General features: G+C 46.5%; 1 protein-coding gene across 1 annotated transcript in view; it reads right to left on the bottom strand.

The window, feature by feature from the left end:
* Positions 1-6,641: 6,641 nt before the first annotated feature.
* Positions 6,642-12,655, bottom strand: part of SLC4A8 (solute carrier family 4 member 8) — an 80,248-nt gene continuing 74,234 nt past the window's right edge. The window contains exon 25 of the mRNA XM_043447147.1: positions 6,642-11,897. Within this exon, the coding sequence (XP_043303082.1) occupies positions 11,885-11,897 (13 nt within the window). The 3' untranslated portion in view covers positions 6,642-11,884. The remainder of the gene's footprint in view (positions 11,898-12,655) is intronic.

Here is a 12,655-nt window from a genome sequence, read left to right as displayed (position 1 = left end):
TTATATATATATATATATCTAACTGAATCACTTTGCTGTACACTTGAAACTAGTATGACATTGCAAATCAACTATATTTTAATTTAAAAAATTTGTAAAAGAAACCATCTAAACATGACCTCTCATTTATACTAAGAAACTAAGACCCAGAGAAGGAAGTGGAAACTGGCAAACAGCAGAGTCAGGACCAGAACCCTATCTCCTGACGCCCACTTTCCCAGAGCCATGTAGTGACCATGAGACTGGGGGTCTCAAAAAAGTTTTACCAACTGCCCACCCTGTTGGTGAGATCAGCTCCCCGCCCTGGATGTATGTAATGTGCTCATTTATGCCACCCCCCTCCTGGACTGGAAGCCCTGTGAGTTTGTTCACCATTGTGTCCCAAGCCCTAGGGGTAGTGCCTGGCTCAGAGTAAGTACATCATCATTATTTCTTGACTCTATAAGCTGGTCAGAGTAGATATGGCCAAAACAATTTACTCAGCTCTCAAAGTAGTCACTTGGGCCTAGGAACTGGATGAGCTGAACCCGTGTCATCAGAACAATGAACAGTGATATGGTTTTGAGCACGAATGTACTTTGGACTCAGGAAGATTTGGGTTTGAATCGTAGCTCTGCCATCTACTGGCTGTACACCTCTTAACCTCAGTTCCCACACCCACAAAAAAGGAGTAACAATGCATACCTCAAAGGATTGTTGTGAGAGTTAAACGAATTATGTATTTCAAAGTACTCGGCTCAGTGTTTGACACATTCTGAGCCCTTAAAGCATGGAAACTTTTTATATTAGAGATGCTGCATGAGCAATTCCTATCCATACTGCCTTCTAGGAGCAGCCGCTACTCATGATCTCTGCTGCCCACGTGACCTTAACCTTGGACATGGCTGATTGGACCAGGGTAGGGCGTTAATAGGGGTTAACTTGTTCAGTCCCCCTCTTCGTGGGACCTTCCAGGCAGTTGCCATCCATCTTGTAATGGATGCTCTTCCTTTGGCCACGGGAGGAACCAAGGCAATTTAGCTTTGGGTAGCCATCGGGAGAGGCGATGGTGCCTCCATGCTGGGAGAAAAGGCTCTTCACCCCTGGATCAGGGGGGCAGCCTGGTGATGCCTGGAGGGCCCCAATGCGCCAAAGCCATCAGCGCCTGAGGGTGCTGGCCCAGCGCGGGGTGGATCGGCACCAAGCGTGTCTGCGGGGTCAGTGGACGTGGCAATAGCAGGAGAGCCTCATTCAGCACTGGACGTGGAGCACAGATGTGAGGCTGTCACTGGGGTCACCGCATTTGTGAACAGACAGGAGTGAGCTCTGAGGGGTACTGAGAGGACCTGGAGGTCCTAGGATAGCAGCTGAGGGGCGGGAGGCAAGCAGGAAAATACTCTTATGTTTTTATGTTTTCTCATGGAACCCTAATATTTTAACCTAGACCCACGTGATCTGGGACCTGCATAACCAAAGGCCCCGCCCCAGGATGGTGGGGATTCGAAGTGCAGAAGCCCTCAGCCTCCTGCTTGGCCTCAGCAGCAGACAACTGCTTCCCACACACTGTCTTCCCTGCACTGTTTGCTCCCTCCACTCGACTCAGACATCTGTTCCCCACCACTCCTTCATCACCACCCTCCCATCTCTCATCTCCTCCCGGGCCATGCAGTCTGTCTGCAGCGCCCTCCCTATCTCTGCCATGGAGTCAGGGGCCCGCCTGTCCATCCTCACACCCCTTCAGGTTCCCAGTGTCCACCCTGCACCCCTGTGAGCTGGGCAGGCCCTGGCTCCTGAAGCAGCTGATTCTGTTCTTGGTCAGCTTTGGCTCTAAGTTCCAACCTTGAACCTAAACCTGTCTCCTTAGGAGAGAAGCTGGTCTGGGTTATGTCCTCTGGAGCTCTGTCAAGTGACTTTGCTCTTTATTCTATACAATGGACTTTTGCTCAGATGTGTGACATCAGAGTGAGGTCCACTCTGCTTGGATCCCCTGCATCCTGTTGCTTTTTGCCTCTGTCTCCCTCATCTGCCTTTCTCTCCGTTGGTGCTTCCCCTTCCTTCCCCAGAGCCTCACCACCTCGTGCTGGTCCACCCACCTCCCTTCTCCTTTTCCAAGTCTTCTTCCTCAGGGCCACAAGAAGAATTTTTCCAAAACATCAACAAGCATACATTTTCCTTGGGACAGCGGCCTGGAACCTATAGGAAAGTCCTCCTTAATCTGGCATTCAAGGTCTCCTTTCCTCTGTCTCCAAGTTCATGGACAGTTGCTTTCTCACACAAAACCCTTTGCTGTTGTTTAGTTGCTAGTTGTGTCCGACTCTTTTGTGATCCCATGGACTGTAAACCACCAGGTTCCTCTGTCCACGGGATTTCCCATGCAAGAACACTGGAGTGGGCTGCCATTTCCTCCTCCAGGGGGTCTTCCCATCACAGGGACTGAACCCTCATCTTCTGCATTGGCAGGAGGATTCTTTACCACTGAGCCACCAGGGAAGCCAACTGCAAGTAAACCAGTCAAATTCACTCTCATCAGAACATTCCGTTAGCACTCTTACCTCTGGGACCTGATCTATATACTGTCTTTTCTCGTCTCCTTCTTTTTCTCCTGTATCATCTTTGGAGGCCTCCCTGCCTAAGGCTCTGACAGGATCCCCTCCACATCCCAGAGAAACCCATAGGCCTCACCACTATGCGTCTCATATGTGATCTTGTTTTTGATATGAGTCCCACTGAAGGTCCTCTGAGAAGTTTTATTCCCCCACCCTCTTCCTAGGTAGGCACTGAACACCTGAGCTTTGAGGATAAAGATGAGATCAACCCTGCTGCCAAGATCCCTGAGTCCTCTCCCGCCTTCTTCACATGTTCCTCCTCCTCTCTTTTTCCAGCAGGCTCTGAAGAGGACACAGAAGTCTCTGTGGGGTCTGACCACTGTCAGATGTGATGAAACCACAGCTCCCCTGAGCCAAGGTAGGGAGGAGCATGCAGTGGGTTATGATGCAACAATTTGGTCACCAACCATGAGTTACCAAGTTCCCCAAATCTTGGATCTGCACTTGAGTTCTTCACATCTTAACGATGCATCCTAAAGTTCCTCTTCTTGAGAAAACATTTCCAGGATTGCTCAGAAGTGATCATTTTCCTTGGCCATTCATGTTTCTTTTTGTTTTCTAATTGTTTAAAAAACCTGCCATATTGTAGGCACTCTTTCTGGACCACTGAACTGTGTTTGTTTCCTCAACTTTGCCTGCTGTTTACAAGTCATATAACATGTACATTCTCTAGTTATACATTTCTATAATGACTTTTCAGTCTGCCCTTTTCCTTTTCTGTATACATCCACACATGACCCCACAGTTAGGAACCTTATGAAGCCACTAGAGAGTGGGGAAGCTGAGGGCACAGATTCCAAACACACATAGACTCACTCAAGTCTCTGCTGTAACAGCTGTGTGTAGACTTAAACAATAACCTTTGTGAGCTTCAGTTTTCATCTGGAGGAGCATCAAGTATTCATTCCGTGTCTCGTGAGGGTCGGATAATGTACATCTGATGTGCTTAGCCAGGCATGTTACACATACATACCAGATGTTGGCTACTGCTGCCAGGGATTCCCCAGTGAGGGCTTCAGCCCTGGTTATGAGGTGCCCAAGGAAGGCCTTTGCTGGTGATGATAGTGAAGATAGAACTGTTAAAAGAGGCCATGGAGGCCCTTCTGACCCAAAATTACAGCTAGAATTACACAGCCCAAAATTAGTAGAAAACTTACCACTCTTTAGAGCAGTCAAGGCATGAGCATCTTTTCTTTATCCACTGTGTTTCTTAGGGAAATCAGGTGATAACTCATTTAGTAATTTCTGAGTGTGGGGAGGGGCTTTGGGGACTATAGTAAGAATATTACTATGGTAAGACTATTATCGTTTTGGGGATTGGGAATCCCCCAGTCACCCTTCCTCTCCCCTTGGGACCTAGGGACTACACCCCCAAAGATCAATGGCTGAACGAGAAACTGATGGTCTTACACTGAGCTAGCACCCCACAACCCCAAATGGAAGCTGAGCTGGAGAGCGTGGCCAAGGCCCAGAAGCCCCAGCAAGGGGCTGATTTAATACCTATGAACCACACACACAAAGGTTACAATGACCATGACCCCTCTCCCCTTGACTCTAGGGGGTCCACTCCACCACTCAGCTGGAAGTCCGAGGACCAGGAAGGCAGGAGAGAGGCAAGCCTGCTCTGGGAGGAGGCACCAAGGGAAGGCAGAGAGGGGTTGGCCTTACCTACTTAATTTAGTCTCTCCCATACACCTATACAGAAGGTGGTATTATCACTCCCATTTTGCAGGCAAGAAACTGAGGCAGGATGAAGTAAGCTGCCCCAGGTCACACAGCTATGAGGCAGAGCTGGAACTTGAAGCCTGGCAGGTTTATTCCTGGTTTCCCTCTTATTTACTTGCCGTTTGCTGAGAGCCTCAGTGACACCCACTTAGTCTCCTGACAGGGAAGCTTGGTGCTTCCCTCCACTTGTGAGCACCGACATCAACCAGACAGGTGAGATTATGGGGGTATGCTCTGCTAGGGACCTTTGGGGCAATGGTTGAAAGAGGGAGCAATGTAATTCTTGCACATTTTTCTTGCAAGCTTGTACCTGTGAGTCCCAGCAATTAAACACAACCAAGAGGTAAAAGGGGTGAACTTGTGACCAGGTCTGTAACCCTTGGATCAGCCTTGGACCTGGGCACGTCAATTGCTCTATCTCCTTCTAAGGGACACTAACAAGTCATAGCCTCTGCTGAAGGAACATCCCTCAACTGCCGTATCTGTTGCCGCTTGACCCTCATTCTTCCCCAGGACCCTCATTCTTCCCCAGTCGGCCCTGAGAGGTCCCAGTCCCAAAGGCCCATGATTCACAGGCTGGCCAGGGACCTACAATTTGGCTAAGAAATAATGAGCTGGGCCCAATCACATTCTCAACCTTGGGAATCTGATTCTAGAAATACAGAGACAGTGAAAGCTGTGAGCCATGGGGATTGAAGCTGAAAGGATCTGGAGGTGGTTAAGGCTGTGATGGGTTGGGCAGAGACACAATGACACTGCAGAAGAGCTGTAAGGTAGGAAAACATACACAGTGGAGGGTGAGAATAAGCTGATTGGAAGTGAAGCAGGCACAGACGGGCTGAGTCAGGCCAAGATGAAGGTGAAGCGTGATAGCAGTTGACGTTTGATCTTCCTGCACGTAAGTATCATCTGGAGAGACTCTAACAAATACCAGTGTCTGTGCTTATTCCCAGGGAGTCTGTGTAATCAGTGTGGAGTGGGGGCCAGGCATTAGTAGATTAAAAATGTCCTCAGGTAGAAGCAGGTGGAACACCTCTAACCTGCCGGGAGGCTCCCCAGCCTCCTGAGTCTCTTGTTTTCACAGCCTGGCTCCTGCTCTGCTGGAAGCCCCGTGGTTCAGGTTCCCCTGAGTCTTTTGGCAGATTCTTTTGGATATTCGGTCACTTAGAGCTCCTGCCTTATTCCTTGCTAACAGAAGTTTGTACAAGTATTAGAGCAGCAATATGGTCAAGGAAGATGGGCCCAACCCTGGAGAATGAAGACAATTTGTCCAAGCCAAACAAGATAATCCCATCCCCTTCTCCCATCTTATAGATGCGTATGTGGCCCAATTCTGACCAGTGACATGCTGGGGGCAGGGGGCTTCTGGGAGAAGTTTCCCCCTTTAAAAGAGAGAGAAAGAGAAGCTGGAGAAAGGCCCCCTCACCCTCTGTTGTACTGAAGAGTTATGCTGCCTGATGTGATGACCAGAGCTTCTAGAGCCGTCCTGTGACTATGAGGGGGAAAACCAAGAGAACTGCAGAAAATCTGACCAGAGCCCTGATGTGACTGCTGCCATTAACCAACCCAGGAACCACTTTCCTCCAGGTTTCTTGTTACTCACTCTATGTTTTTTGTGCGCCAGGTACCATTTTGAGCACTTTTCATGTGTAATTTAATGGGTGAAACTGGCTTCCGTTCCTGCACAGGAGCCTTCCCACACACCCCCTGCGACTTAACCCTGGCTTGTCTTGTGTCCCACACCGACTTGTCCTGGTTCTCCTTGCTGGAAGAGCCACGGAGGGCTGGTGTCCAGGAGGCTTCCAGCTGGTGTCCTTGTAGTCACATTCCACAAGGCTAGCTGACTGGCTTTACCCTTGCCTTCTACCCCCTCGCTCACCACTTCACTCTTACTCCAATCCTTCCTTCTTCCCCTTTCCTCCATCCCTCCAATGACTGGATTTGAGAGGAAAAGAAATGGAGCCCCATGCCCCCTAAAACCAAAAATATCTGGAATGACTGTAGATCTTTAAAATCTGGATTTCTAGACAGTTGGCAAGTCCTTAAATATTAGCAATTGTCCACATCAACCTAGTTGTAGCTCCAAAGTGAGCTTTCTTTTCATGCTATCCTGTCCCCTGACCCAAAAATAAGTCTAAGTGGTCCGCAAAGAAAGGGCATTCTAGCCTCTTCTGTGGCTCCAGCCAGGGATCCTCAGGATCTGCACCCAGGAAAGCGTATAGGCCCCTCTTCAGGCCCATCCCCGCATCTTCATAATTCTTCTTCCCAAGTCTGGAACGTGGTCACCTTGGCTCAGATCCCGTGTTTCGAGCTCAAAGAACACCATAGGTATTAACAGTTACACAGACTTTATTTTTCACCCATTGAGCACAGGAAGGTCTGGGCAGGCAGAGGTGTCACCATCACCCCCTTGGTTCACAGACACAAACCGTGAGACTAGGCGGTGAGGGACAGGGGTCCTGCTGCTACCGCAGATCGCTAGGGGATTATCACAACGACACGTGTTCTCGGTTCTATTTACACCATGGAGTGTGGAGAGGGTACATTTCTTACACTAAAAATATATACTTTGGAATCTCTAAAACAAAAATATCTCTATCTCTACAGGAGACCTACTAGAAAGAAGAACATAGAAAACGAGGGAAATGTACCAGCACCTCAAGCTGTCCCCTTCCGTGGGAAGGTCGCTCTGCTCTCCACCTGACACCATGTGCTTGGGAGGGCAGCTGTATCTAACCAATCGGACAGACAGACATAGATAAACGAGAGGGAGGCTTATCATCTTGGAGGAGTGAATATGGAGGAGAGGTGTGGGGAGGAGGATTTTGGCCTCTTTTGCAAAAGGAGTAATTGCACATTCAGTTTATTGCACGTGTGAAAAACCTGCAAGTTGAAATCAACTGCAAACCTGCTAAGAGAACCCAAGCTCTGTTGATTCCTGCTGGGCTTGGGAAAGGGCCATGGCTGGGCTCTCTCTCTCCCGCTCAGAAATATTAATGCCATCATCTAGAAGAAAAATTCTGTATTCTCCAATGCTGAAAGTGAGTTAGGTTTCAGAAAATGCTATTCTTTTTCTTTTCAGAAGGATCAGAAACTATTCCATTCCCTTTGAGCACAGAATCTCCTAAAAGAATTATGCCTGTAGTTGAATTTTTCCACTTTCTGATGTTTCCTATTGAAAAGATTCATGTGACACTCCTTTCCTCTTTTGATAGAGTTACTTCACACCTCTTTGGTTGTGAAAGTCAGCCTCCTTCCGATAAAGAAACTAAAGAAACGTGAATTGAGTCAACTACCCCATTCTCTATAATTAATATAAGACCCCAGGGGCACCAAGAATGACAAAGAGTAGGTTTGGTAGAAAAATCCCTTCTATTTGGTTTTGAAATGTCTTTCTCTATTTACACTGAAATATGGATGAGCCTGAGGGCTTGAGAATTCATAGTCCCTCATCCTAAATAAGGCAAATAACCATCAAGTTCCCTTTTGGAGCAGCCCCAGAACTATCCAACCTCCTTCTCTTTCTTCCCAGCCCCCACTGGAGGGGATTATTAGGACCTCTGACCAAAAACTCTTTCCCTTCAAGAAGAACTTGAAAGACTGAGGAAAAAGCAGAAAGGAGGGGAAAGAGAGCTTGAAAAAGCTAAGTCAGCAAAAGGGGGCAGAACTGAGATGATGTCTCATTTGGCCAGTTAGGACCAGCAGGAACAATTTCTACCTTAGGAGATCTGGCAGCTACAACCAAAAGAAAGTCAAGAAGGTTGAGAATATCCGATGCATGTTGACTGTCCTGCCAGGATGTGGCTTGGGAACCTGAGAAGTCTAAGGAAAATGCAGTTAACGAACTAGCAAGCAGTGCTTAAAAATCCTCGGAGGATGTGCTAACTCTCCTGCAAAAGCAGACATTTAGAGAAGCTGACAAATTAGTAGAAAGAACATACTGGAGAGTATGTCTGATGATAGTTAGAATGAAAGCCACGAGACCTTGGCTCAAGCCTTCTCCTATGCATCAGGAAAACCTGGACATGCTGAACATGGACGTTGAAATCAACAGAGAAGTTTCAGGGAAAATTACTGATTCCTTAATTAGGAATACAGAATAGGTAGAAAATAAAGTCAAACAGGGAATTGTCTTTTTTGGATGACTAAAAACCAGATTCCCCAAAGCAGAGACCTCTTAAAGGTCACAGATGTCAACCTAAGATGTTAACCAAACCTAAGACTTAGCATACCAGATTTTGATCAAATATCTATGACTAATTTAAAAGCCAGTCACATCTCAGACAAATAGAAAGAGCAACTATTTATAACTTGTTTTGGAAATGAATGGTTCTCTAGCTCTCTACCCCAAAGGCAAATTTAATATACGAACAAGGAGAGGGGACAGGAGCTGAGTGCAGTAAAGACCAGCCCTCCTGACAGTCCCATCATCAGAAGTTTGAAATCATAAACAGCTACAAAGAATTAGCCTGCATTTCATGTAAGCAACATTTTGGGCAATTTCACAACACATTTCTGCTGACCTTCACCTTCTCCCGAGACCAACCCTTCCCTAAGTCATAGATTAGGAAGTAACCCACTCACTTAGTGATGCCACTAAGATGCCACTTTTTCTGCTTAGAATCAAGATTCCACTCACCATCACTTTCTTAATACCTGGCCTCCATCCGTTCCTACTCTACAATACCAGCCTATCAGGACACTGACTGTCAACACTCAAACTACTGCTGAAATTTCCCCTTGTCAGAGAAGAGGTGGACTACTTCTCTGGCCCAAGCAAGCCTGGGCATGGGAATTACCTAACTACCTGCCTTGCTTTCTACCCCTAAATCAGTTTCTCTTTAACATTGAGCTTAAACACCTTTTTCTAAGACTAAGCTACCTGTATTTGCCCTCAGGCAATTCTATCAGGCTAGAGAGGAGGAGTCCTAGATGGGGGAAGGACCATATTCTCTTGATATCTCCACAGCTTAGATGCATGAGGCTGTTCGGTAGCAGCAACGAAATCTCCTGGATATACTCTTATTTGTCAGTAAGCACACATGCACACACAGACACACACATGTACACACGAGGCCTCTGTTTCACTATCACTCTCAGTTTCCTATCCTAAACACTGTCCCAACTTGACTCTGCCACCCATAGTCACCAGCCACAGACCTGAGCTGGGAAGCAGCCAGGACTGGAATTGAGTGCTGGGTGGGATTAGGGAAAGATGAGAGAGGAAGAGTATGGAGTGGTTCCTACCACTGAGATGTAGCACAAACAGAGCTAGCTGTTGTTTGAGGAAAATTTAATCACCCCAGAAGACTGGCATAGCCTCCCAAAGTAGGCTGTGCTAGGACCCTGGGAGGGTAACAAAGACAGGAAGCCCACAGGACAGGGCCTCATGAGACATCAGTGTGTGCAGAAACATGTTCGGAGTGACACTGTCACCCAGTTCTGCTGCATGATGGAGACTTCCCTGCTTTATTCCTTGTAGCCACACTGAGGCCAAGGGAACGGGATGCAGTCACCACCTTCCCTATACAGAGGTGGCAGGAAAAGATGGGAGGGGCAAGATGGGGGAAGAGAGGAGGGATGTTCTCAGGGAACAGAGAAGAAAGGAGGCAAGTTCAAGGAAGCAGCCTGGGACAGGGAAAGTCAGCAAGAAAGCTTTTCTCAATGATGGGTTGCCTTATGATTTTTCTAAACCAGGTAGGTAAACAGGTACAATGATTACATTTATCCTAAAGTGATAAAATGTGAAGCTTTGGCTCTCAAAGATTTTAATGCCCATAGAGTTCAAAGAAGCATGCCTGATCCTGTCTGCACCATAGGAAAGGAAGCTGAGGCTGTCCCTGAAACAGCCTTGTGAATAGAAATTAGACAAGCAGGAACAATACCCATAATTCAAAGGGATATCACTTTAATATTTGAAAGCAGGGTGATGCTCAGCCAGTAGGCACTGGTATGGCCATACATACTGCTTGTTGACAGCAGGCATCCTTTCTGAGTGGTTGGTATCTATCCTGTACCAGTTGTTAAATATTTTGAAAATCATCTATGTATTAAAAATAATTGTGGCTCTAAGAGATAGGGAGATAGGAAAATGCAGGATTCCTTCAATACCAAAGTCCCTAGAGTAAGACTAGAATAGCAACAACATATTTTTAGAGTTCAAGGAATGTAAACTTCAATAAGATTATGTAGCCAACTCTTCACCTGTGAAAGAGAGCACCCTGAGGGGCCGTCCCTCTGTACAAATATTTTCCAGGATGGAAACTGATCAGATCCCCTGGGTACCAACGTGCTTGTTAGTCATATTCTCTGCACAAAGGAAGGGAAAGTCTATACACAATGGAGCCCAAACCCTCACTGCGACAGAGAAGAGGAGACAAGAAGTAGAAATACAGTTTTAAACTGAATACCAGAATTAATTTCACCACTTACAGTTCATTTCCCCATTGTGGCTTTTTACATCTGAAAGTCAAAACATGTGTCAACAAAAAATATCCAGGATGATGAAAGTGGTTTGGTCCATTGAGTTGACGATGGTTTGCGACTAAGGCAGCTAAGGAGACATTATGTAAGCACTTGGATCTCTCCAGGAATGGAATCAAAATATGTCCTCAAGAGACAGCAGCAAGACACGGATGTTTCCTCAACATGCCCAATAAAAAACCCCTTATCTCCTTTTCTACTCACAAATAACTATAATCAAACTTTCACCAGATATCTAGAAAGCAGACAGTATGACAAATCTTCAGGCGAGGAAGTCCTTCCTGATGTCTAAACTAATTCCTTCTGTAGCCACTAAAGCTCATTCTCTTACTCTATCAATGAAACCAAGTGAAGCTGCTCATCCTCACTCATCATTTTCCCTTGAGCCTTTTCCCATCTGAGCTAAGCAAGTCCAGTGCGTGTGTCCCTCTTGGCCCTTTCATCATCCAAGGTTCTTGCTGAGTTATGCAGGCTGCTGCTAGGGAGCGAGGAAGATGCACTGGGTCAGAGGCATCTTCTGGCTGTTGTGGTTGGCACTGCCAATGCTCAGGGTGCGGACCCTCCTAGGAGCAGACCTTCTGACAGCCTCTGGGTCTGACCAGCATCCCCCAGAGGAGGCCACCAAACCAAGGCCCAGGGCTGCCCAGGGGCCTGCAGTCACTATGCAACCGGAGAGGCTTCCCTTTGCTCTCTGCTCTCCTCCTACTCCCCCACCCCATCCTTGAGCAAGAGGAACCTCACTGAGGAAAATCCTCAGTGGCAGAATGGATTTAGATGGCTCAGCAGGCCAGCCACCTGAAGAGGAAATGTCTGGCAAGTGGGAAGCTGGGTCTTCAATGGTGGCAGTTCTGAAGAGAAAGAGAAGGAAGAGGAGAAGTACCAGCAGGAGGTGGTCGTCTGTTTCCATGCTCACGCCTGGCGATGCCCTCTGACGCACACCACCAATAACTGAATCTCGCATGGCTTGGCCAGGACCAAGGACAGGGCCAGGCTGGGGCTCGCTTCTTCTCTGAGACCCTTGCCATCTTCTCTGTAACCCGAGCTTCCCTGTGGCACCTCACGGCCCACAGCCTCCAGCCCAGCAAAGACTTTTAGTTGAAGAGACTGAACAAAAGTGTTACAATTAGACAAAAAGGGAACACATGATTCATTCCTGCTTTTAACACAATACTTTGAAGATGTCACCACAATTTGGATCTGGCTATATTTTAAGTTCATTTACAAGTAGACTAGTTCTCAACTAAAAATAATCATGTGCGTTATACTTTCGACAGCTGCCTGGATTTTCCTCTGAAGGAAACAAGATTCTATATTTCACTCACATTCAGCACAGATTTATTTTAACCCATTCAATGAAGAAATAACCCACCACTACCACCCACTGGTGGCTGTGACTTTCCAGAGCAGCCTTATGAATGAAACAGCTATTATCCCCATTTCATGGCTGAATAAACCAAGTGCCAGAAACAGTGGTCTGCCCAGTTACACATGAAATTAATAGCTAGGCCAAGTCTCCTAACCTAGCCTACTGAATTTTTTCTTTTTTTTTAAGCTAGAAAAATCACCTTTAGTAAGACCTAAGATTTCACCTTCAATTATCTGATGACTTAGTGTTTGGACCAAATTATTTATGTAATTTGAGTACACAGCCTACCTCAATGTAGGCAAAAATGCCTCAAGTCTTTCCCTTTTCTTCATGAACCAGATTAAGATTGATCTATGCTACTGACAAACGATATTCAGAATTTGGTTTTCAAAATAAGAATAGTTATAATTTAATATTTCAAAATCTTTATGAGACAATAATTCTCATTATGGAACAAGTTAAATAGGTTAAAGTCTGTATCAATATTATCAACACT

Source organism: Cervus canadensis, chromosome 25 (genome assembly GCF_019320065.1).
Source record: "Cervus canadensis isolate Bull #8, Minnesota chromosome 25, ASM1932006v1, whole genome shotgun sequence".
NCBI classification, from domain to species: Eukaryota; Metazoa; Chordata; class Mammalia; order Artiodactyla; family Cervidae; genus Cervus; species Cervus canadensis.
This window is presented reverse-complemented; position numbering and strand designations above follow the sequence as displayed.